General features: G+C 39.5%; 3 protein-coding genes across 4 annotated transcripts in view; 2 read left to right on the top strand and 1 right to left on the bottom strand.

Moving 5' to 3' along the window:
* Window positions 1–13,794, top strand: part of LOC137973781 (phosphatidylinositol 4-kinase alpha-like) — a 37,647-nt gene extending 23,853 nt beyond the window's left edge. Inside the window, exons 20-36 of one of the 2 annotated variants that reach the window (XM_068820666.1) lie at window positions 192–400; window positions 681–894; window positions 1,389–1,436; window positions 2,481–2,815; window positions 3,859–3,949; window positions 4,723–5,007; window positions 5,833–6,020; window positions 7,251–7,477; window positions 7,879–7,979; window positions 8,502–8,606; window positions 8,888–9,013; window positions 9,635–9,755; window positions 10,396–10,513; window positions 10,994–11,035; window positions 11,139–11,228; window positions 12,401–12,484; window positions 12,856–13,794. In XM_068820666.1, the coding sequence (XP_068676767.1) occupies window positions 192–400; window positions 681–894; window positions 1,389–1,436; window positions 2,481–2,815; window positions 3,859–3,949; window positions 4,723–5,007; window positions 5,833–6,020; window positions 7,251–7,477; window positions 7,879–7,979; window positions 8,502–8,606; window positions 8,888–9,013; window positions 9,635–9,755; window positions 10,396–10,513; window positions 10,994–11,035; window positions 11,139–11,228; window positions 12,401–12,484; window positions 12,856–12,907 (2,436 nt within the window). In that variant the 3' untranslated portion in view covers window positions 12,908–13,794. The remainder of the gene's footprint in view (window positions 1–191; window positions 401–680; window positions 895–1,388; window positions 1,437–2,480; window positions 2,816–3,858; window positions 3,950–4,722; window positions 5,008–5,832; window positions 6,021–7,250; window positions 7,478–7,878; window positions 7,980–8,501; window positions 8,607–8,887; window positions 9,014–9,634; window positions 9,756–10,395; window positions 10,514–10,993; window positions 11,036–11,138; window positions 11,229–12,400; window positions 12,485–12,855) is intronic. The other variant, XM_068820667.1, reaches the window with a different exon arrangement.
* Window positions 13,795–15,302: 1,508 nt separating this feature from the next.
* Window positions 15,303–19,197, top strand: LOC137973382 (doublesex- and mab-3-related transcription factor 3-like). The gene is made up of 2 exons (XM_068820179.1): window positions 15,303–15,755; window positions 18,383–19,197. The coding sequence occupies exons 1-2, from the start codon at window positions 15,431–15,433 to the stop codon at window positions 19,078–19,080; spliced, it is 1,023 nt and encodes a 340-aa protein (XP_068676280.1). The 5' UTR covers window positions 15,303–15,430; the 3' UTR covers window positions 19,081–19,197.
* Window positions 19,183–25,721, bottom strand: part of LOC137973381 (protein wntless homolog) — a 17,314-nt gene continuing 10,775 nt past the window's right edge. Inside the window, exons 10-13 of the mRNA XM_068820178.1 lie at window positions 25,661–25,721; window positions 23,846–23,984; window positions 23,359–23,451; window positions 19,183–20,591 (exon numbers count right to left, since the gene is read on the bottom strand). The exon at window positions 25,661–25,721 is cut by the window's right edge and continues 83 nt beyond it. Of these exons, the coding sequence (XP_068676279.1) occupies window positions 20,467–20,591; window positions 23,359–23,451; window positions 23,846–23,984; window positions 25,661–25,721 (418 nt within the window). The 3' untranslated portion in view covers window positions 19,183–20,466. The remainder of the gene's footprint in view (window positions 20,592–23,358; window positions 23,452–23,845; window positions 23,985–25,660) is intronic.

Genomic DNA, 25,721 nt, shown 5'->3' with positions numbered 1-25,721 from the left:
ACGATGTGTTTGATTTTTTCAAAAATTTAAAAAAAAAAGAACATTATTTTTAATCTTCATTGGCTACGACTGTTCTTTTGCGAGGTTTCCCTCAGAGGAACGGATTGTGCACAATTCCCTTCTATTTTCCAATGTGTGCTCTTCAATACTCCGGTCTTTTTTGAAAGAAATGCATTATTACCTTTCCGTAGGTGGAGATATTTGCAACAATGTTACAGCGATGCCTTCCCTTTAGTGTAGAACGGAAGAACAGTCTTTCTCGTCATATTTCCACTCTCAGAGCCCGGTTTCGGTTGCTGAATCTTGGTCTGTCCATGCTGCAGGGGAATTTCTTAACAAACGCTGTCGTGAAAAATGTTTTGCGAGAAAGGATATACTGCAATGCTTTGGACTATTTCAGGTGTGTGTACGAGCAAATAAGCTCTTAGCCAAGTTTAACAACTTGCTAATTATAAATTTGTTTCCCTGTGAGTGTCACAATGTCGCGATCAGTTTGCTGATTGAACAGTTGTAGACTGACTTGTGCTTTCATTTGTATGGTCACACTAAACAGAGCTCGACATTAACACTCCGTGCACCGTGCACCGTAGTAGCTTTTCATTGTTCAGTAGCTTGCAGAGAAGCGTTATATTTTTGACTGCTTTCATAAAAGAGGTCCATATTTTCGTAATCATCCACAGTATTGAACCCATGTGGCCCGTGAGTAAAGATGCAGAGCTTCGTGAAGATATCCAAGTGCTGATAAAATTCTGGCAGGCAATTCATTCTGACAAGAAGTACATTAAACACTTCATGGTGGCTGCTCATGTAGATGGCGGTCAGCTTCTACAACATAGCTCATCTAGTAGCTCTCAGTACACAAGCGGCTCATCTGGCTTGGGACCTTATTTGCAGGTACTTTGTTATGACACGATGGTTTGGGAAGGTCTTATTCGCAGGTAGTTATGAAAGGTCTCGTGCACATCCCTTAGAAGGGGCAACGCTTATAGAATCACGTGACAGAGAGACCATAAGTTTTCTAGTGGGGTAAGTACACAGAAGCCAAACCAAGTGTCGGACGTGGCGAAGGTGCCTGGTTGGTAGGGTTCGATAAGTGACTGTCTAAGATGAGAAAACAGAGAGACCAGATTTCTCTAGTGAGGGACGTATACAGGAACCCCAGCAAGTGTATACTTTCATTCCAAAGTAGATCTGTGGCAGGCGTTCCTGTGTTTTTGTTGTTGTTTTGTTTTGTTTTTTGCTTAGCGTAATATTTTAACCGTCCTAATACAAGACTTAATCTGCAATTGTGTGATGATTTAATTTGCCTTAATTTGCCTTAATTGGATTAACATTGTTTTACGGTTATGTGTACTAACCTACTAACTACTAATCGCCACAAAATACAGGTTTCGCAAACAAGACTCTCCTCACTTGGGCTTCTAATGGGAGAAACGGTAATTTATTTTGATCAATGCTGTATTTTGTAATGTTTTTTTTTCTTTTTCTTTCTTCCTAAAAAGGACACTCGCTGGTAACTTTGGTAAACTGATTTACCAAAGATATCTCATGTCTCGTACCGAAATCTTTGATCACTCTGGATTAAACCCATGATCTCTGTATTACCAGTACAATGAAGTTCTACCACCAGCTATTAGTGGTAACTTGCATGAGTGGGATGAATTAACATGCTTCTTCCGTGGTTCAAATATATCTTTTATATAGGATCTCTTCACACGATTGGGCTCTTGCCAGGAAACGGCTATTAGCTGTAGTGATGCTTGGCAACATGACCAATGTAGCTGCAATAGGCTAGTTTCGAATTGTGCAGCAACAAAAGAACAGAGTCGAGGTTCAGGGGAATAATTTGCATTTTCTTTTTGTTTTCTGCACAATTCGAAACTAGCCTATTCTTGGTTTTTACGTGACGTCATCAGAATTAAAAAAATAAGGAATTATCAACCCTTTTGAGATTTTAGTTTAGTTAGTTATTAGAACTGCTGAAGACTTATCTTTTTAGAACTTTTCAGTGTGATACGGTTTTTCGTCTTTTGATAAAGCAAGGTTGAATTTCTACGCTTTTGTGTGACACGATATTAAATGCTGTCATGTTGGTTTAAAAAAGAGACTTACCCTCTGAGATTTCGCAATATGAACAGTCCTTGTATGAGAATAAGTACTCATCGAGATGTTTTTGAGCCCTCAGAAGACGACTACAGGCTTTTTATAGCAAAACTCGATGACATATGTTTTTGTTAGCTTTCGGCCGCCATGTTTGTGCCCCTCAGAGGGACACAAACATGGCGTCTCCATAAAAAGCCTTATAGATTTAAGTGAAACATTTCTTCGAGTATCTCCCGCACGAAACATCGCACAGACCTGAATCTTTGCGAAACAGTTTGAATATTCATCTTCTTTTGTCTCTTTGATTCTTGACTTTATTTGTTGAATGGTTTTGATGATGATGTGACATTGAAAACCGGCAATTGCTAATGTTTTAGGGCAACCGCTGGATGAACACAATACCGCTGTCCAGTAATCTCTCGTCTCGGAGGTCGGCCACAGGAACCTCAGTCGAGAAAGAGGCCACAGCGAACCAACACGTACTCAAAGACTATCTGAAACGACGAAATCTCATACTTGCTCTCATCCGTCGAGAGATTGAGCGGCTTTCCACTTGGCATAATTCCTTGGCTCGGCCAGATCTAAATTTTACTGGGCTTGATTTACTGGTGAACTGGGCAAATCAGACAGTTTTTACCGAGAGGAGCTGGCGAGACTTGGTTAGACTTGCATGGCATATTTCTCCGGATATTGCTGTGTTTCTTCCCGCAAGGTACGGTGAATTCTTCTCAAAACCTATTCTTTGGTTGATAGTAGCTTCCAGTTAGAAGTACATAATTGGATTCACCATTTTACGTACAGATCCATCCAACCTCGATTCCAAAAGATAGAGACTGGGTTCCAGGTTCAAATAGTAATGATTAATATACGAGCTTGCTTCTAGAAGGCATCGTGGAGGACACAAATGGCCTTCAAAAGAAGAGAATTGTTTAAATGCTATCTCGTGCATTCTTCTTTTTTGACAAATTGAAATGGAGGTTGCTGTTGTAATTGTTGGGTGTCAAAACCGCTTATGAGCCTAAACATTTAAACAACAATTTGGAGTTTTTAAAGCAATTTTTCATATTCGTTGTTTGACAAGCCGAGTTTGAATCTGATTTATTAAAAACTGAACTACGGTTGTCAGATTTCCAGCATTTTCATTGGCTTGACGGACACAGGCTATCAGTTCATATAGAGTGTTTTCACTCACGTGATCAGTAACCTTGTTTTTCCACCGAAACAAAAGAAAACGTTTGCATGATAATAGAGCTCAATGCCGGGAGGATTAGTTGCGTACACCAACGTGGCCGCCGTGACGTCACATGAAAACACTCTATACCTGCTTTACCTAATATGGTCAAGGAACGCGTCAGCAATAAAGCGAGCTGAAAACATTTTTCCAGCTCTGAGAAAGAATGGCCGACAAAAGCCAAATAAAATCAACATAGAAGAGTTGCTGATCCTGAAGTTTTGAATAAAACAATTATTCTACTCGGGCTTGCTGGATATGAAATGATTATAACCAACTCGGCGTTATCTATCACTTCATATCCAGCGCGCCTTCGTAGAATTATTGTTAAATATTCCGATATTAGCCGTTGCTGATCCACTCTACTTGAAGAGCTTATCTCGATCTTTGACTGCCAGTAAAGAGATATATGCGTTCAGTTTACATAAAAGTACCTCTTTCCGTCCATTTTGCCTTTCTCCAAGTTCCAAATACACTGCCGTTTCATTTTTGGGTTCATAACACATTGTCATTTCGTTCTCTAGGTTCAAGGAAGTATCTGCTGTTCACAAGGAAGTCAGTCGTCTGGTAAGGATTCATCCCACTGCAGTATCTGATCTCCCAGAGGCCATTCAGGTAAAATCAGTATTGATGCCCAGTGCTCTGTGAGAGAAAGTGAACATCTTTATGACTTAACTTGAAAAGAATGGTGCGGTTATACAGGTCTATTAACATTGTTTTGTGCTGTATTTATAAAGCTTGCGGTATTTATAAAGCTTGTTGGGCCGTGTATATGTGGTTTTCATGTTACGTCATTGCCGCCATGTTGGTAGACGGAAACAAAAGCTTCTTTTCTCACTGGCTCCGTTTGATCGTCCACCAACAATTGAAAATTGCATCATTGTTATCTGTGTCTCTAGACATTTGTTGCAAACCAATCTCTAGACAAATGACTTTTGTATAGTAACAATAGAGCAACTGTAACACGTCACAAGTATTCAAGGTATCGGCGACGGGGAACTTTGATATCAAAAGTAAGCGATCCTGAAATTAATTTATTTCGGATGCAAACTCTTTCTTTGAACAAATTCAAGGACAATTTTGATCTTGAACATTAGTTCCTGTGGTCAAGAGTAAGATAAGACAAGATAAGATAAGATAACTTTATTTATACACGGTGTTTCCATCAGTTGATTTAGTTCATTATCTATAGTAGTATATCTATCTACCTAACTGCAATAAAATTTAATAATAACAATTCAAATAAAAGAAATGAATAAAAATTCTGCTTTTCATGGAGGCCGTGTCTAAAATTTACTTAAAGTTAAGGTATTACTTTAAATATTGTATTGTTGTTGTTGTTGTTGGAATGAAGGTTCATCGAGAGTATCTGTATTTTCCTCATTTAGTACCTCGTCACTGAAAAGAATATCAAGGCCGACGTCCCAGAGTTGACACATTTGTTGTGTTGGTCAGCGGTTACTCCTTTACAAGCCATGGCATATTTCTCACAGCAGTATCCACCCCACCCCCTGACAGCACAGTATGCCATCAGAGTACTGCAGTCCTTCCCGCCAGACACCATCTTGTTGTACATTCCTCAACTGGTGCAAGCCACACGATATGACGCACTGGGATTTGTTAGTGAATACATATTATGGGCTGCAAGGCATTCACAGCTTCTTGCTCATCAGGTAGGAAGCAAAGATTGACAGAGTTTCTCTTTCAATGTTAGCTTGGCAGTTACGTGACATTTGTGTGGTTTGAAGTGCTTAGTACTTGGTTGCAGCTCTCAGGTAGTAGGACCGCTGTCACTGGTCAATGGACCTCTTTAGCGTGTACGTTTGTTTTTTTCCGTTTCAGACCACGTGATGTTCTTTTTTTTTTTTTTTTCATAAGTTATGCACATATATGCACGTGCATAAGACGACATTTGAAAGAAAGTGTTCCCTGGAGTAACATCACGTGGTCTGGAATGGGAAAAGAAAATGTACAAGCTAGAGATTAAGACGTCCATTTAGCAGGCCTTATTCTACAGTGTAGGTCGCTAACTTTAAAATTGGGTGTCCATTTCTTGATTCAAAGATCAAGAGATATAATAATAATAATAATAATAATAATAATATCTTATTAACCTCTGTACTGTAAGTTATGCGTCTTCTTGGTTTTTCTCAGATCAATGTGTTGCCCTCTTGCAAGACTGAACTGGATAAACCTTCCCTCGAAATCGATTGGTAAAAGGCCTTTGTTCCTGATAACGAGGGGGGGCGGGGGGGTGGGCTGAGGGACTAAATTGTCCCGTTTTTCTACCTTGGAGCGGCAGTCCCTTTTCGTCTTTGTCTGGTTCCAAACCAAGAAGTCTGTCTTTTCTGCACACACTAGCAAATTTCAAAAAACATAATCGTTGCCAGTGGTTACAAGTAAAGAACTTGGACCTCGTTTATTTCGGCATATTATTCGTAGTAACGTGCACTCTTCGTTGCATGAAACACCACGGATGCTCTTTTTTTGTATTGCAGCTGATCTGGAATATGAAGACCAACGTGTTCACAGACGAAGAAGCTCAACACAAAGATCCAGAGATTGGAGCGCATTTGGAAAAGCTGATTGATAGGATCTGTAATTCCTTATCAGGCACAGCGCTGGATTTCTACAAGAGAGAATTTGACTTCTTCGACGAAGTCACCGCTATATCAGGGACAATAAGGTATAGAGCGGGACAATCCTCTTGTTGTTTGTATTTGTGTGTTTTTTAATAGTCCTTATTGATATTTTGCACAAGAATAAGAAAAAACATAGCCCTTGGAAGATTATATGACTCTTCTAAAGACATGTACAAATACGCAGTGGTAAAGCTGCTCATACTGAGATTAAAACATTGGGAAACCAGAAGACGGCACTCAACTTACCCAACTTCAAATTATGTTGTTGCAAAGTCTCGTTCCCATATCCCATCGTTCCTTTTAGCCGGCGGGGCCTCTGGAGACATAGGATTTACAGTCCCAGATTCTAGGACTTTCGGAGTGCATTTGTGAGTCGTCAATAGTACAAACGTGGCGGCGCTCAGAAGCATTACATTCGAAGAAGCTTTCATTGGCCTCAACTTGGAGAATATGTCCCTTCGTATCGCACAGAAAGTAGCAATAAGTAATATCTTAGTTTTAAACAAAGACACGTCAGCTAACCCCATCGTGCTACATCGGCCATTGTTACTTCCGGATCAAGATTTTATTGTTCGCAAGCTAACCAATGAAAAAAAATTCCTGACTCCAGAGCCCCTCGCTTTTTCGTGCAAACGCCCCGCCGGCTGAGAGAAACGATGGGATCTGGAAAGGAGCATGACTCCTTACGTGCATTTTATGACATCTGGCCTTCGGAGGCTTCAAAGTATTTAAATATGTGTGTTCTCTGTAAAATTAAAATCAGCCGTTTGTATCTTAAAATATGACATTCTTTTAAGAGCTGGTTTCTTCATCAATTCAAAACGCTTGTTGTACACTTTTTCTGTAGGTAAGTTTAAGAGATCTAGATCAAGTTGACAAAGCCTACGTGTCCGTTAGTAGTAGATCTATGAACAGCTGGTTTTAAAAAGTGAAGTTTTCTTGAGAAGAAGTTTAAGTAATGCAAAGATAACTTACTCATTCAATTTATCATTCGCACTTGCTATGTATCTTTCATTGTCTTTTCTCGAGAAATAATAATCACAACAAATTGACCTGCTCCTGCTCAGAAGATATGGCTTCGTAGTTTAGTAGGTATAAGATCGCACTGCTGTTTCAAAGAGCATGGGTTTAGAAATTCGCTGAAACAGCTTAGATTTTTTTCAGGTTTCTCTCGTAACCATTGCATAATTTTCAAGGTGTGAGGGTCATTCAGTCATAGTAAAGGAATTCAGTGTCATTACCAATGCCAATGTCAATGTCTTGCCTTTTCACAGACCATATCCCAAGGGGACTGAGCGAAAACAAGCTTGTTTGGATGCCCTCAGCAAGATTCAAGCCCAAGAGGGCGTGTATCTTCCCAGCAACCCCGAAGCCCTTGTCTTAGGTATTGATTACAATTCCGGAACACCGATGCAGAGTGCTGCTAAGGCCCCATTCCTCGCGCGGTTTAGAGTTAAACACTGTGGAATCCAGGAATTGGAGAACATTAACACGTCCAAAGGTGAAGTAACTCTTAATCAGCACAAATAATTTAAGCGAAACAAGTGTTTACCCTCCCAGTGGTTTACGGGTTGTACTGAGATAGGGAAAGACCGGGTCGAAAGCTATAAGTAAAGCTGCATTGAAGCCCATTGACTCTCTTTTCCAGGTGTTAAAGCTGTTTTTTGTTGCTTCCCCCCGCACCACTTCCTCAGACAGGATGTTAATCTGTCGTGGGGACACCTTACCTCAGCTTGATAAACAAGAAGAAGCGGGATTTCTTGACTGTGGAAACAATGTGTCTGCAAAGCTTAGCTTCGAATTTGCCGATGCCTCCAAGTACAAAATCCGACGACTGAACCACATATTAATACAGGAAAAAACGGTTTTCACATTTGAACTCTTTTAACCTTTTTTCCATAGATTTTTCATCATCGGACAGTGACGAAGAAGGAAGAAAGGACAAGTCGCCTAAAATTTACTGGCAAGCCGCTATATTTAAAGTCGGTGACGACGTTCGACAGGTCAGTTTTGTGCGCTCCGCATTCTTTTTTTGTAATTTGCGCCTTTCAACTATAGCACTCAGGTGTAGGCACTAACAGGTAAAGGCCGGGTAACTTTTCAGTTATTGTGATCCGTACCTCTAGATGAATATTTCCAGCAGCTTGAGTGCTTTGTAGTCTCGTGGATATTAATGTTGAAGCAATGGATAAGAGATCGAGTTTCCGCTTCATCGTTACTTTTTGTTCATTTTTTAAGTAACGTTCTGTTTAGTTCGGAGTATATTTTACATTATGTAACTAGAGGTAAATTGGAAATGTCATTTTAAGCGACGGACATAAGTTTGTTTGTAAACAAAGAATTGTTTTGATGGCGTCCAATGAAAAGATTGTAGGATCGAATTTAGCACGAAGTGTTTTAGAGGCAGACCTAGGGATCACATTTTTTGCTTCCTCTTCAAAGGTACCAGTGGGATTGAATCTAGATTTTTGTCCTGGCAAAGCTATGTTGATGTTTGTGATGTATGTTGACGTTGTTCTTTCTAGGATATGTTGGCTTTACAAGTGATCTCTCTCTTCAAAAACATCTTTGAGCAAGTTGGATTGGATGTTTACCTCAAACCTTACCGAGTGGTGGCCACTGCACCTGGAGTGAGTAAACCCAATATTTGAGATTATAGACATCAGTAGCGTAGGAAAGCATTTCTCAGTAGTTTTCATTAGAATTCTCACTATCGTATTTCCCCCAGAATCGAAAGTTAGGGTCATTTTGTACGGAACAAGAAACCAGACTAGAGGAAAGTACTGCTCAGGGACCATCGCTCAAATTTTCACACTGTAGGCTGTGCTAACACTGTCAGAATTATAAACAAGTGCATTGCATGCTATTTCAGTGTTGGTTGAGTTACTTTTTGTTGTATTTTCGTTGTTAGAATGGCGTTATTGAGTGTGTTCCGGATTCGAAATCACGTGACCAGCTTGGCCGTCAAACCGAGGTGGACTTGTACGAGTATTACCAAAAGACTTATGGCGACGAGAGCTCCGCCGCTTTCCAGCAGGTGAGGCGGCTCAGTAGGTTAGCGAAAATCAGTAGAAACAACCAATTCAAGCTCAACCGCGACAAGTTGAAACTCAAGTTATACAGAAATGAACTGTTTTCAACGTGGAAGAATCTAGTAGTAGCACTTGTATTTTTGCTGTTATTGTTGTTGTCCTCGTTTTGAGGGAGAGGATGGTAGTGACGTAATCGCCTCAGGAATGACATGTTTCCCTCCTCGTTCCTTGACAATTCCACTATCTCGGCTAAACCCAACCATAAACCATTGAATAATCAAAGACCACCATCAAAGTCATTTTACATTGGTCATTGGATGCAGTGTGGTGCAGTGGTTAATGCGCTTGCCTTGAGATCCGGAGATCCCGGGTTCAAGACCCGCTCTGACCACTCCTTGAATTTGATCCTGATAGTCCCTGGTTCGACTTCCTAGCTACACTTGTAAATAGTCAACTAGTTTGCCTCCGGCCAGTTGGGATTCTTAACAGTTGTTGTTGTTGTTGTTGTTATTCTGTTCCGTCGTTTCGTCGTTTCATTGGCCCTGAAAAGCCCCAATGGGGAGTGGTCAAGTAAGTATGTATTATTTTGTATTATTCGAAATTGATCGTTGATTGTTTATTTTCAGGCTCGCGCAAACTTTATTAAGAGCATGGCAGCGTATTCCATCGTCAGCTTCCTGTTGCAGATAAAGGACAGACATAATGGAAATTTGATGTTAAACAGAGCGGGACATATTATACACATTGGTAGATATTTTTTAAACTCTTCTGCGTCATATAGTTTCCTTGCTTGCGAAGTGTTCATTTTGAACTCATTTGGTCACGGAAAAAATGAATTTATTGCCAACTAAGGTGGATAAGATATAATTTGGTCAGTGGAAAGATATTGAAAAGACGCGAACGTTTAATTGAAGCGTTTGAACTAGGAAAGCCAAATGGCTTATGAACCGAGGGAAGTAAGGAGGACTGGGTAGACGTGCGATGAAAACAGATTCGGTTTTATTTGACTGCGAAGTGAGCGGACCTCCTCAGTGAAAAAAACTCCAAGGTTTAGACAGATGGAGCAAGATTTGACGAAAGAGGAGCTTATGGTTAACTATATATGAAATTTGAGACGAAAGCCTGTATGGTTATTTAAGAATCGTTTATAATCCATTGGTTTAATTAAGAAGGGATCAGCTATTATGCGATTAGCTATTGTAACTTTCACTGGTAAATTGTTTTTTTACTTTCTTTCTTGAAATTGTAGTGATTTAAATTGTATAAACATCTTAGGGTAATATTATTTGAACTGGCTTCATGAAAAATAGTTATTTCTGTAATTCCAGGTACCCAAATAAATTGTTATTATTAATAAATTTTTGATGTTTTTAATTCCATTTAATAGACTTTGGGTTCATGTTTGAGTCTTCTCCTGGAGGGAACCTTGGATTTGAACCAGATATGAAACTGTCTCATGAGATGGTTATGATTATGGGTGGTACAATGGAATCTCCATCATTCAGGTAATGCTGGTGGCATTGTGGAATCAAGTGATCATCACAGAGTGATTTTTAATTGAGTAATGAATTAAAGGAGTTAAGCAATTGCTCATGATTCGACCACACCTCTCTTAAAAACACTTATTTCATTGGATCGTCATAAGCTGGACGTCTACTGTTTTTGCCTTACATCGCTTTGTGATTGGCTTAAAACTCTTTCACCATGTTGTCCACCAATGAGAACCAAAACCAAAAGCAATCACGACTTGCACGCCCCCCTTTTTCCCGCGCTTTGCGAGTTTCATGTTTCATGTTATTGACACGAATTCTTATTGGTTCATTGCGCTCGGGATTCTTTCTTATACTCGTTGTTCAGGGATAAATCAGCAGGTCGCTTGGGACGTACGTTCAATGCAATAAAGTCTTCTTTTGTTTTCTTAAACTTTTCGTACAATTCTTATAGTTTAGTAAATGTATTTAATATTGTTTCACTTTTTTGACTAGATGGTTTATGGATCTATGTGTAAAATCTTATCTCACAGTCAGGTAAGGCCTGCCCATCTGTGACTGAATTTTGTCTTAATGTGCTGTTTAGAAGGTGACAGATTTGTCTCATCTTCTTCTTGCATCCTTATTGTTATCTTAACAGACCCTATCAGGAGGCAATTGTGTCCCTCGTGGCTCTTATGTTGGACACTGGTTTGCCGTGTTTCCGGGGCGAGACCCTGAAGAGACTCAGGTGATTCAGTGCTCTTGTGAAAAACACTACTTTCTTACTGCCATAGATAGCTTAGTGTGAGATGTCGCTCTATATTTTTACATTGTTACTAGTTGCGACGTATTTTCCTTCATCATCATCATCATCATCATTTCGAGATTGCTCGGCATTGCAGGATTCGCTTTCTCCATTCCTCTCTATGATTCATAGCATTTGATATTTCCTCTACCCTACACCCAGTGTCATCACACAGTTGGTCGAGGAATGGTCCAAGTTATTGGGCGACCAGGTTCTCGCTTAACATGACATGGCCGCCATAGCAAGACGTCGCTTGCCAGTTCTTCGTTGTTGCGCCAGATGTGTCCCGAAAATCTCAGTCATATTCTTAACACCCTGAAGGGCGACTCAAAGTACAATAATGATAAACGTCATCATCATCATTATTCACGTTGTTTAAGTCTCTAGCTTTCACACCTGAATGCAAGTTCTCTACTAATTAGAGAGAGAGTAAATCAAATCAAAACGAGAGAACTCGGAGAATAACATCTCGTAGCAGAGAAGACAACCAACAAACTCAGCCCTCTATAAAGCGCAACGTCTGGTAATCGAGACAATACAAGGAACACTGTAGACAGCAATGACCAGAACCAGGTTGCTGACCAGCGGTTTTCGTTAAAACAGTGGTTTGCTGGGGGTGTTCAGTTTCGCGGGCTCAGAAAACCTGGTTGTGGTCATTGTTATTTAAGGTTTTCCACAATACAAGGCGAGTGCTCTCGCCAGCTCTTCCCGCAGCGCCATCTCCCACGTTATTTAAGAAAAAGACATTGTGCTGTTTTGCACAATTTCTGGCCTATCAACAACAATATATTATTATTTCTACCTCAAGTAAATAAAGATGGAGTTTTACATAGTATATTTTAAACGGAAAGGTCCGTAGCAGTGCACCCGAAATAACTATAAGAAGGTGACAAAGTCGAGTGCCCATTAGAATATTTGAGAGTCAGAAAGAATTCATTAATAGGTACCTTGTATATAAATAAAATACCAGGTAATTAGAAATAGATCAGTAAAGCCGAATCAAGCAAATAAACAAGCGTGAGATAGGTAAAATAACTGATGGATAGAAGTTATAAATTACAATCAGAGCCATATTCAAATGTGACTCACACAGTAACCTACTTTATTTGAAACAGAGCGAGATTCAGCCCAGCGCAAAGCGAGCGAGAGGCAGCCGCTTACATGGTGAAGGTTATTCGTGACTCTTACTTAAATTACAGGTAAAATATTGTCAATTACAACCAGCAACAACGACAACAACTTTAGTTAGCTAAATATGATAATTAGTTGATGGCTTTCCCCGCAAATAGCTACCATTCACTTCCTGATTATTTTTTCTCTTCTTCCTTCGGTTAGACTTTTTACTGATGCAAAATGTAATTCACCCCAAAAATGCATTTCATGAAGTTAGTCCATTGTTCCGTTCTTCTTCATCTCTCGTCACAGATCCTCTGTTTTTCTTTCTTTTCTCCTGTCTTCATTTCACTGTTCTGTTCTCCAGCCTTTTATTAATCTTAAAACTGTTATCATAGGTAAAACCATTGTAGCAAGCTAAATGCCTCTTTTCTACTTTTCTTCTCTTTGTTTACAGGACTCGGGTCTATGATTTGATTCAGTTGGCTCAAAACCAGATTCCTTGTTAGACTACATATTGTTGCCAACAAGCTTGAACGTGGTATTCCAGTCTGGTCTCTTCGACTCTATTCTCGTGGAATCCCTCTCCGTCACCTCGTGCTGCACTCTTCAAAAAAACGACTGCACTATGTATACAACTGAAGCAAAGTCTTCCATGCCTGCAAACAATTTGCACATGCGCACAACGCTAGCGCCTTCTTGTGTATCAAATCCCATTTTCATACGCAAAGGCCGCAATGCTTTCGGCGAGCATCGAAATGACGACCTCTGGTGCCGAAGGGAGGAGTTCGCGGATTATTATTCCCTCCATTTTGCGCAGTTACAGCGGGAGTTTTTGACAACTGATTCTCGTTCCCAGAAGCCGACATCTTTGTGTTCAGCAACCGGGGTAACGACCCGAAGTAGGGTTTTGGCTAACCATTGCTTGAGTGATTTCAAAATCTCTTAACTTGTCTTGGTATTTAAAGCTGGTTATCGATAGCTACGCTTCGACTCTGGCTCCAAACCAGAGGTCTTTATTCTTGGTGTTGACCGGAAGAAGCCTGGCCTCCCTAGGAACGAGAATGATATAGAAGGATGTTGTGTGGGTATAATAATGACTTTGGTCCGTAAGAAAAAAATGAGATACGAGGACTAAAATAACTAATTTAACAAAGAGACGAAAACGAGTTTTTCTTTTCAAGAGAAAGGCACTTTTTTACATGATCTGTAGGAAATCACTAATGATGAGAAATTACCTTGCTGTAAAAAGTTGTACATAGCAATAATAATAATAATAATAATAACAACAACAACAACAACAACAACAACAACAACACGTAATATTTGTGAATTTAATGTAATAGGAAGAAGGAATCCTAAGTAAAAGTTCGGTGTATTTGATTTGTTGAAGCACACAACTGTAGCCGAGACCGGTATTTTGAGTGTCGCCCCTTGACCAACCTCAAAATGTTTCAAACACAGCGTTTAATCCCTTATCGGGGCTCGGCGTTCAGAGGGCAATCATGCTTTTCCGTCATCGTTGAGGCTTGTTTTTTTTTCTGTTAAGCCTCATTTACACTAGCAAGTTCTCCTTGACAAGTTTTTCCTTGACAAGCTTTCCTTGGTAGTAGAAATGAAAAATATGACAAGTTTTCCTTGACAAGTGCACTTGACAAGTAATTTACACTAGCAAATATCGTCCTTGACAAGTTTTTCGTTGACAAGTGTCCTTGTTCAAAAACTAGCCAGAGAATGCTAGTTTTTGAACAAGGACACTTGCCAAGGAAAAACTTGTCATATTTTTCCATTTACACTGCCAAGGAAAATTTGTCAAGGAAAACTTGCTAGTGTAAATGAGGCTTTACGCACAGGCGAATCAGTGATAAATGGTCAACACGAGACGATGTCGGTCTTGCCTTTGTTCAGCCGCAACAACTGTCCCTGCGTCCGTAGAATTATTATCATTATTACCAACCAAAATTGCAGCTATTACAAACGACACTCGTGTAGCGTTACAATAAAAGAAAACAGGACGAAAGAAACCTTCTAAAAATTGTCAACGTCCTTTTCATTTTTATATGCTAATCATTGGCTTCATGTTTTTATGCATTTAAGTCTAATCTCCATGAACAACAATCTTTTAATGTGGCAGACACAAGAAAGCTCTCGTCGGACCCCCTCGATAGAGCTTCCTCGGAGGCCAGCCACCGTTAGTGTGTAGTAACACAGTATATTTACTACTTTATTTTGTGTGATCAAACGAGTTGATGAGAGTCGAATGGTCTTTGTGAAAATATCGAATGGCTTGCGTTTCAAGCGATAGCCCTTCGTCATAGCAAACGAAGAGTCGAATTTCCGTTTACTAAAGCACGAAACGCAGCAGCATTATTTCTGTAAAGACGAACCACTTCATATTCACTTTCTAGCCTGGCTTTAAACAAACCCCAGGGCTTTGATCAAATACCCCAGGAAGTGTTCGGAAAGTAAAGTTCGGTAAAAGCCGTCATGTCTTCCTTGCTTGCTCGCATCATCTTTGTTCAAGCGACCATTTTGGCTTCTACCAACGACCTGAACACTTAAAACCATGCAGCAAATAACATCCCCGAGGGACTAAAGTCATGCAGCGCTTGCTGGTTTTGCGGGGAGAACTTGGCCTATGAGAGAGAATCCATTTGGTCACCCTGATTAGCGTAAGGGTTGTATTAATTTCTTAGAAATGATCAGTTGATCGCGCTCGCTCCACTCCTACAATACGAACACTGGCGCAGTCGTTTTAACGAGAATTTAAAGCGACCTAGTGAATGGCAAATATCATTTTATCTCATTAATCGCATGTTGTACCAATGTCTGTTGTTTTAATTTCAACTAAATATATGCTAATTATTATGCTAGTTCATGAGAACCAGTCTTTGAACAATACAAAGTTGTGATTTACGTCCTTTGGGCATTCAAAAATTCAGGTCACGTGACAGAGAAGTTTCAGTCTTGCCGTTTAAAAATCAGCGCGCGGAAGCGACGAAATCGATCGAAGTTCTTCATCGAAACCCAACATGCAGGAGATCAAAGAGGAAAGCCAGGACAGTCCGGCAGATTTAAAAATGGCAGCGTCAAACAGAAACCCTAAATGTACGCGTTGTAGGAATCATGGCATTTTATCAGACCTTCGCGGGCACAAGCATCAATGCCGCTTCAAGGACTGTACTTGTATGGATTGTAGAACAGTTGCCGAAAGGCAGCGTTTAACAGCGGCCAGGATTGCTTTGTTTCGGCAACAGAAAGGCAATGAAGCTGATATGATTGTAAACTCTACAGAGTTGGATCAGATGGAGTCAGGACTTACAAACGGATGGATGAATGGGGACGAACACAGAGAAGGTCAGTCGAGAAATCTAGCTGTTACAAAAAAATTGTTGTCGTGTATATAGTACATTAGCGTGAGTGTTCCCCAAAACTAATCCAGTTTGTACCAAGAAGCAACATTAAGCTCTTCTACATTTAGTTTGGAAGCTACAAACAAGCACAAATGTGATTGGAATAACTCGTAAATTTTAAATACCGTATTGCTGCGTTTAATCGGCGTCTGTGTTTTGAAACTAAAATTACGAAGCGCCGCCACACGAGGGCAACGTGGACAGAAGCATTTTGCATTTCAGTTGAACTACGCGCACCAAAAAATGTGTTATTAGAATTGGTTTCCATGACCAAACAAGCGTCGATTGAGCGAAAGCTTGCTGATTTTGCAAAAAAAGAAAAAAACGATTACTTTAAATCGGCAGGGCGAAAAGTAAAAATAGTGAAATGAAATCGGTCAGCATTCGCTTCCGATCACGTCCGTTGCGTTCTGCTTAACGGAACGGCGAACACGGACAATTGTGCTTAGGCGCGTCTCATTCACAAAAGGGGAAGAACAGCAAGAACAAAAAATATTCAAAGTTTTGTAGAACTCCAGAAAAAGTGCATATTTCTTTAGAAAATCACTGTAGCTGTCAGCCGTCACAACTTTACAAGAGCATAAATGAATTGCCTTCTTGGGCAAGCAATGCATATTTTCTCTTCTTCCATCACTGATTTCGTCAGAAAGAATATCTTTGATCATTTTAAGTTCCTCGCCTATACAATGAAACTGACGGCAAGTTTCGTTTTTTTTTTTGAGAAATCGTTCGGAAAACCCGACACTTTCTTCATTGGAATTTCATTAATATTACCGAATTGTGCAAGTCTTTTTTCGAGATTCGAGTTTTTTAAGTCAATATAAATTTTCTTAACCGGTGATTACACTTTACCTTTACATCGATTTTCGCTTTATAAACATCCAAAAGTATTATACAATTCTTACTTTCTCTTCTTTCTAGTTTGAACAAAATTTACGCGTAAAACGAAACAATACAATCTTACTTGGTCGGCAGTTTTGTCACACATAAAAAAAATTTGTCACGTAGGCGGCCATTAAAAAGAGCTTCAGTTCAGCGTCCCAGTGTTTGCCATTGCGCAAATACGGAATAAATTCATTTTGCCTTCTGTTGGCGGAATGTGATGTAAGATTCTTGGCTTGAGTGTTTTTTTTTTTTTTTTTTTGTAAGGGCAAATCAATTTCTTTCCGCGTTCCGCGTCCAAGGAAACCCGTGCCACCCTCTTCTGTAATCAAGCTTTGAAGTGAAAGCTATTCCTTTGCAAAAAACAAAACGCCTTTAGAAAGAAAAACAATGGAAGAACTTCGAAACAATGGAGGACATTCGGGTCACGCTCCACTAACTCGTAAGTTACACAAAGGAGGATAGCTAAGCTGGAGAGACAGTTTGTTTTTAAAAAGAAAAATCGAAACAAAACACAACGCTTTTAATTCGATCTTTCAAGCAGGAAAAAATCTTTTCCAGGAAATCCTTTCTTCTAGCATTTCCGCAGAATTTTTTTCACGTCCTAATTGCGCAATCAGGAGCTATTGTTCCAAATTCATTTAATCTTGTCCCTAATTGCTCACCGATTTTATGCAATGTGTTCCACGCTATTAAAGTTACTTTCGTATGACCTTGAAAAAGTGTTCGCATTTGTTTCACGGACCAGTGTTTGGCAAGATTAAAGCAAAGCTTTTTCTAACTCCCAATATGAGCAGTAAACAGTTCGATTGCCCAATCACATTACTGCATTTCAAATAAAACGTCAAAGCGAAACTTTGCAGAAAGTTCCATGGAGAGATGACGTTGTTTGCATTCGCTTTCGCTAAGCCAATGAAAATTCGCACTCGTTTGTCTTTCGATAAGCCAACTAAATGTTTTGCATTTTTGTTTACGTTCTGTTTTTACGTTTATTTTTCAAAGTCATATGAACGTCACTGTAACTTCCATTGTCAACGCTAATTAATGATGACGCTAAGTTTCAAAGCTTGAAATTAACTCTAACGGGGAACGAATTTTCTTTTTAGTCTTAAATGATGTGTTTTTCAAGTTGGATAAGCTTGATAGTATCGTGCAATTAAATTGTTTAGTTCATTCGTACAATTAACAAACGTCGAGACGAGAGTTAAAAGCACTTGTAAAAACATTCTTTGGTTCAAACTATTTCCCCGGAAACATCGTTTGCAACTTGTATTACTGAAAAATCTCGAGGACGTCGTCCAACTTTTGCCTGCCCTTTTTTGAAATTGCGCTGATGGCATAAATTGGCTGTAGTCATTCAGGAAGCAAAAAAGTGTCTTAAGCTGAAGGTGATTAATTATGATAATTAATTAAACTGAAGTATTGTTTTTGTGTTCAATTTGTTTTGTTTTGATCCATAAATTTTGATGTCCAATGAGAAAACAGATGAAAACCACGCGTGGTTTTGATATGTGATCCAAAACACGTGTGGTTTTCATCTGTGTTTTCATTGGGTATCAAAGCTCATGCACGTGACGAATTTAGCCATCTTTTATTGGCTATCAAACTTATGAATTATTAATGAGTTTTAGAATTTAATTTCAACAGTTTCAAAAGCAAATAAAGCTCAACATTTTGTTTTCGTTTTAGGAATACTAAAACGCAAAAACAGTCTCGGACGAGAAAACGACGTCGCAAGTCCAGAGAGCTCTGATAGTGACTATAGCAGTGCACCGCCATCAGCATCTAAGAGACAACACACAGAATCCCCTTTGACACTTCCTACGGTAACTCCGCCCCCTACGGATATTCTAGCCCGGGCGTTCCCTGGGTTATCTCACTCTGTGATAGAACACGTGTTAAAAGGTTGTAACGGGAACGTTCTCCAAGCTATAGAAGTCATTGTCAAGTATAGCGGCAACCGACCGGGAACAAATGGCTTTTTTGGCAACCAGAATCTACTTCAGACTCAGTTACCCACTGATATGAATCCCCAGGCACCCCCACACGTGCCTGTACCAACCACAGGGTCTCTACCCCCGCTATTTAAGTTCAATTACGTAAATGGACAGTACAGATATCTGATGCAGCCATCTTTAATGCCACTGACGTCATACATGCTACCTACACCGAATGGTCTGGGACTTCCGTTTCCCCAGTTCCCTGTTGACATGCAGAATCATCAATTCAGGCCAGTGGAAAACACACCGGAAGCGGAAGTGACAGATGAAAACGGAACTTGCGAAACAACGAAACCTGTTGTAGGGGTCTGTAAAAGTTGTGGACAAGATACAAATCCGGAAGAAAATCCGTGCGCTTCCTGCGAAGCATCGTGTAATCGCAAATAGATCCTTCACCACCCACCATATTACATCTTTTCCATTATGTCGATGCAATATCATATCACCCACCCTGAGAGGGAGGACCAGTCTAAAAAAAAAAAGGAACAGTTTAACGGGAACAGAAATAATTTTAATTTTTCAAAGATGTTCATAGTAAACGACTTTTAAATTGAATCGTTAATTTTGCTAGACATCGATATTGTTTCTTAGGAGAACATTTTCTTTTATGGTACTCGCTTTCAGTAATTTCACATTCGTTGTAAGTAATCATTTTATATTTTATTTGGTACTAAATTGTTCATAGGCAATTTCTTTTTTGTAAACAAGCAAGTTTTTTTTATGACAACTAAACAACACGTTCTTGTTGGTATTATTTTCAAAGAAAGAAGCGTCCAATCTGCAGCGCCGCGCATAGTTGCGCAAGTAGGACAAGCCAAGACTATCACTGCTGTTTAGTGTCTCAAGGAGATTACCGGCGTTCAGCTTTTTCGTATTTTTAACTGAAATTGTTCGAGTGCTAATTTCAAGACCATGTTATATCGCTGCTGCGCTGTCAGAGAACTGGAGTAAAGAAAACTGGCGGATTACAAAGGAAATTCTGGTTCATTGATGTGTATGAGTGAGTCACATCCAATTTTTACAATTGATATGCATCGGGAAAGCGAGCACAGGGAAAAAAGAACGACTGAGAAACGGGTGAGAAATGTATGAAGGGGTGAAAACTGAACGAAGAAATGAAACTGAAAGAAAAAGTTGAAATTAACTTTGGTATCAATCAATGATTAAAAAGTCTGAGCTCAGAATCTCTGCATCCTGTTTACACTAAAACCGGTGTTCGTTCAGTCGTATTGTTAATGCCATTACAATTTGCCAGAAAAATTCTGATCACATTACAAAGAGATTTCAAGTTGCTAGAAGACTCCGGCATAAGGGAATAGTCTATTCTCAACGTCATTGTTTACATTTTGTCTTATTAAAGTTCGTTCACAGAACTGAAGGCATCATACTTTTTAAAAAAAATTGACGTCAAAAGGTAATAGAACTTGTCAAACTTAGTTAAATCTCCAATTTAGTATCAGTGCTAAGAGAGGATCTGGTATACCGGGTGAAAATTTTCAGAGATAGCTCACTAGACGGCTGACTAGAAAACGATAGCCTTTTGTGCTCACGAGGCAAACAATGTAAACAAATATTCCTCTGTTATATATTTTAAACAAAATGGTGTAGTGAATTTCTTGTATTCACTACAAGGAACGATTTCACAGTTTCTTAAATTAAGCAAAGTAATCGCCAGCAAAATTACACAAGAACGCTTAGTTTCAATTCGGTGTTAACCTTGAATGGGACAAGTTGGCCATTCTTCTAAGCAAGAGCAATACTTGGTATTACAAATTAATCCCGAGCGGTTTTTCCAGTGAACTGGTACACCACAGACTCTTCAGCTTCTCCATCTGTTACGCGAACCTCTGTGCGGGTGCGCAGTTCTAATTTTTCATGCTCCTCTGTTACGTCTCCATCTGCAAATCGATCGAATAAGGTGACATAAGTGGCTAAGTTGCACAACTAAAAGTCCCTGAATTACAGAATGAATATATTTCAAGTGGTGGCGAAAGAGAGAGAAGTGATCCTCGTATTAATCTGGACAATACAGGTTTTGCACGGCAGCCATGTTGCATAGCACGAACAATGGATTCTTTTTCCTATGGGAACCAATGTTCTTTCTATTGCAAAACATTTTCATTGTTCCTGCCATGCAATATGGCTGCCGTGCAAAACCTCAATAGACCACTTTGAAAATAACATAATAGTCTTTCTTTGCCCTCCAAAATTTTGCATAAGCATTGCTTCCAGTTTCTCTTGGGACTTACAATGGTCCCAAGACAAAATAAAAACAATGCTTATGCAAAATATGGAGGGCAAACAAAGAGTATTATGGTATTTTTAAAGCGCCCTATTTGAGCAATAGCTCTTTTCACGGTTAGTTTTTCTCATTTGTATTACAATGTGATCTAGCATGTATGTGAGGCAATTTCGGGCTATTTTGTAATTTTAACCCGAAATTGCCTCGCATTCACGTTAGATTACATTGTGATGCAAATGAAAAAAACTAACCGTAAAAAGGGCTATTCACTACTTTCGCTAATCTCATAATACATCTTGTTTAACCCCCAAAATTTTGCATAATAATTGTTTGCAATTTCTCGTGGGACATGAAGACGTCCCAAGAGAAATCGAAAACAATGATTACGCAAAATCTTGGGGAGGGGGACGGGGGGGGGGAATAAACAAGGTGAAATTATGGCATTTGCGAAAGTGGAGAATAAGCCATTTCCGAGTTCATGTCTGCCTCCTCTTCAAAGCAAGTCTAAGTGCAAAGTATTTGAGATGGTAATTACTTATACTTCACAAATGAAAAGTAATTTTCATAACAAAAACTTCGCACTTAGATTCGCTTTGAAGAGGAGGCAGACAAGAACCCGGAAATGGCCTATTATTGGTTTTCATCCAAGTGATGAGACGGCCATGTTGGTGTACAAAAAAATAGAAAATGGTCCCACAGGTTTTGCATAAGAATAGCGTCAAATTCCCAAAAGGCATTTTACTGCATTGTTCTGTACACCAACATGGCCGCCGTGACGTCATATGCAAACCATCAATAGACCATTTTCGAGTTCTCACGGCTGTACTGGATCTAACATGAAATGGAGGCTAATGCGGGCAAATCTTTTCAAATGCAAATTAATTTGCCAGCATTATCCTCTATTTCATGCTACATCCAATCCAACCGTTACAATACGAAACTGTCCTATTGCAGTGTCTCTTTTTAACACCTGAAAAATTCGGGTGTCTTCAACGGGATTCGAACCGATGATCCTCCGCGATGCAGGTGCAATGGTTATGATCTACCTTCGGAGATATGGGTTGTTTACCATTTACCCGAAAAATCCGGAAATTTCGGATGGAATGCAAATGGTAAGGCTATTTTTTTCTTCCCGAACGGAAATTTCCACTGGAAAATGGGAATTCTTGAAAGGTAGTCCAAAATTCCCAAACGGAAAACGTGTTTACCATTTGCATACCCCCATGATTTTGCTTCCCTCCAGACTCTCTCGGTAACCTTGAACGGATTTTGTAAATGGTACACGCCAATCCCAACTAAATTTTCCATTCGGGAGTTTTTGCTTACCATTTGAACAAACCTAGCACCGACCGGTTTCTGCTTGTAAATGGTAAACAACCATGAAGTCCTTTGACCGGAACACGTGAACACAACAACCCGATCTGCTCCCACCTGGGTGGCTTCATAGCTCCATGATTACTTTCCAAATCAAAGCCAATGCGCAGTACTTTATTATGAGGCTGTTAATTGGTTTGGCATCAAGGTGCTATGTAATTTATTCACCAGCTTATGTCCATGACGAATGAAGCTTTTGTTCAATACGTATATCGTTAGCATATAATTATTACAACATTGCAATACAAATACCGAAAAAATGCATTGGGATTTTCAAGTGGTAAATCGTACAGAAAAAAATATATTTTGGTTTCATATCTTGCTTATACGCAATACTGCGTTTTCACTCACGTAACCAGTTACCTTGTTTTCCACTGAAACAAAAGAAAACGTTTGCATGATAATAGAGCTCAATTACCAGAGGATTAGTTGGGTACAACAAGATGGCCGCCGTTCTATTGTTTTGGAACGCCAACATGGCTGCCACTACGTCACGTGAAAACACTCTATGGATGATTTGCAACCAATCTCTAGCGACACAGATAACAATGACGTAATACTACAAAAGGAGCTAATGAGCGATCTTGGGTGATAACCATTCAGCCAAGAATTCACGAAATTTCGGTTAAATGTCAAATAGAACAGTCATTTTTCGGAAAATACGTTTGGAAAACGTTGAGTACCTTCAGAGGTGCTCCCGAGGTAATGCCTGGGAACCAAGCTTCGAAAATAACACATTTTAATGGTAAGAGCACTTAAGTTCGGTTGGTTGGTTGGTATTCTTGGAAAATCACTTACCATTATCACTTATCACTTATGCAACAGTCACCCCAACCAGGATTTTTCAACAAATGGTACGCACCCCTTTTGCTTTCGTCCACCAAAATGGCGGCGATGACGTCACGTGAAGTTCGGGATTTTTTATGCCTTTACGACAAGCAGCAGCCTGTCAGTTTCGCGTAAACACGATGCTACATCTCTCTTGTATTTCGACCCCACCGATTCTACGAATACGACTCGACTGTACAGGTTTTAAACGATTTATTTACCAGTTACTGGGGAAGCACTTGATGGCGCGTACAAGATAACCACTGCGAAAACGTAGACATTCCACATGCCATAAATTCCAGTAATCAGAGCACCTGTGCCCAAGAAAAAACGAAAAAAATAAAACAAAAAAAGAACTTGTTACTACTATGAACAATTGTTACTTGTAAGCACGTTGAAAATCTAATGCTAAGGTGGTAAAAAAGTAAACGTCTACTTTGATCGCAGCTACGACGTTTGGTTTTCTGATTTCGAGACAACAGGTACATGAAACCCAAATCGGCGATTCGCAACAGACGGAGACAGATAATGACCCAATCAGAACGCAAAGCTGATAAATGCATCGCCAAGCGCGGGAAAATGCGTACGAGCAATGGTTTTGCTTGTGACTGATTGGCTGAGAAACTGGCGCGTGATTATTGAGCCAATCACCAAAACAGGTGTAGAAATGTAGAAGCAGAGCTATGTGTGGTAAAAGCTGTTTCTTACTTGATATCTCCACTGTAGCTTCTTCTTCTCCGAATTTCCACTGAGCCTCGTTGATGTTTGAAATTATAAAGAACGCCACAGTCAGCCCAGCACAAAGGACTGTAACTACCATCAAGAATTCAAAACGGTATATCAACCCCTGAAATAAAAAAAGGAAAGATTGGGTACTATGGCTACTATATTAAAGGAGAAAAAAACGTAGGTACTAGAGAACTATTTACTGAAAAAGTGCCGACCTGCACAGAGGTCTGTGAAACCATATTTCTGTTCCAAAAGATCGGTTGCAATCCATGTCCAAAATTCGACAATGCGTTGCTTGTATATTGTTATTGTTTTTGTGTGCCCCTGTAAGTGCACTACACACTATGTCACCGGGTTGTAAGAGTGTAAGAGTCCGTGGTGACGATAGGCCCGCAGCGCGTGCATAACTCACGAAAATAAACAGGTCTGTGCTTGAGTTTCAACAACGAGCCCCAAAATCGGCAAGAATTTGTGACGCTGATGAATACTAAAGCAGCTGCTATTTCCAAAAAGATGGAATTAACTGGTGATAAATAACCTCGTCTAGGAGAGTGAATTTTTGACTTTGCAGAAACAGTGGTCAACCTCAAGAGTTAGACGATTGTGATATTTTGTGTTGAATTCGTACATTTCTTGTCAAACATTATAACACTTGAAAGAAAAAAAAGCACACTAACAAAAACAAAACCCCGGTGTCTTGCCATAATTTCGCGAGTTGTTAGTAACCAAGCAAGATAACTTGATCATGGCGGCCGCTGAAATCTACGTCACTTTCGATTTTGCGATTTACTTGAGCAGCCAATAGTACAATAGAAAAATTAAACGGAGCAAAAATCTCCCAAAATGTTTTTCGCTGATGGTAACTTAGTTCGCATTTTTTTTGAGCGTTTTTTTTTTTTTTCGGTCCATTGTTTCTGACAGAAAGTCGTATACTTTGAGGTCACCCATCAAAATATCAACCCCGTCGGACAGGACTTAACTTCAGTGAACGTTTGCCTTGGAAAGCTATCACAGGCTTGTGGTGATAAAAAAGTTGCAAGGGGACTTGAAAATGATCTCCATTTTCTTTTATTTTCTTCAATCTTTCTGAGCTTAGTATTTTACTAGTAACCACATGTCTTCTCAGGGGGCTATTTACCTAAGACGTCTACCATGGCACTACAATACGTATTTTCAAAGTTTTCACAAAATTTTGAAAATACAAGTGAAATTAATCCTTAATTGCACGAGGGCACATTGCGATTACATGTTTATCACATAAAGGGCAAAATTATCGAGGGAAGCCCGTTCAGTGCCGCAACAAATGACAATCAACACGTTCCCATTCGGTTAAAGTTCAATTCAATAAATCGTTGCTGTCAACAGAAATATCCCTTCAAAGTTAATTTATATGTGGACAAAAAAGTAGTTTGATCTGGAACATGATTCTCTTGTAACTTCACTTGCTCTGGATAAGCAACTATTAACCAATCAAGATCAAGTAATCATGCCCTCTTAATTACCAAAAGTGCCCTCGTGATTAAGTAAAAATGTCCTCCGTCTCAGACAATCAGCATTCAGTAATTTTGTGATAAACAATTTAAAAATTAAAGTGTTAGAAACTTATGTAAATACTAAAAGACTGAATATATAAGCTAGATTAAGATTACATGTAAAAGAGTTAACTATCATAAAAAAGATTCCACAGGGAAAACGCTAAAACTATAAAAAGTAGCCGATTCTGGATAATTATGATACTAAAGGAATCCTATAAACCAGAAAAAACATCTGATACCAACGAACGATGCCACTTACCCTGTACTGTAACTGCCTTGCACGTGACATAGTAGGTATGGCAGCTCGCTTACCCCGGATG

This window comes from Montipora foliosa, chromosome 10, assembly GCF_036669935.1.
Source record: "Montipora foliosa isolate CH-2021 chromosome 10, ASM3666993v2, whole genome shotgun sequence".
NCBI classification, from domain to species: Eukaryota; Metazoa; Cnidaria; class Anthozoa; order Scleractinia; family Acroporidae; genus Montipora; species Montipora foliosa.
This window is presented reverse-complemented; position numbering and strand designations above follow the sequence as displayed.

Bases quoted from the DNA above. Each gene is read 5' to 3' on its own strand.
- LOC137973382 (XM_068820179.1), top strand. From the start codon at position 15,431: ATGCAGGAGATCAAAGAGGAAAGCCAGGACAGTCCGGCAGATTTAAAA. The intron at 15,756-18,382 runs GTCAGTCGAGAA...TTTTCGTTTTAG, and splicing joins TGGGGACGAACACAGAGAAG to GAATACTAAAACGCAAAAAC.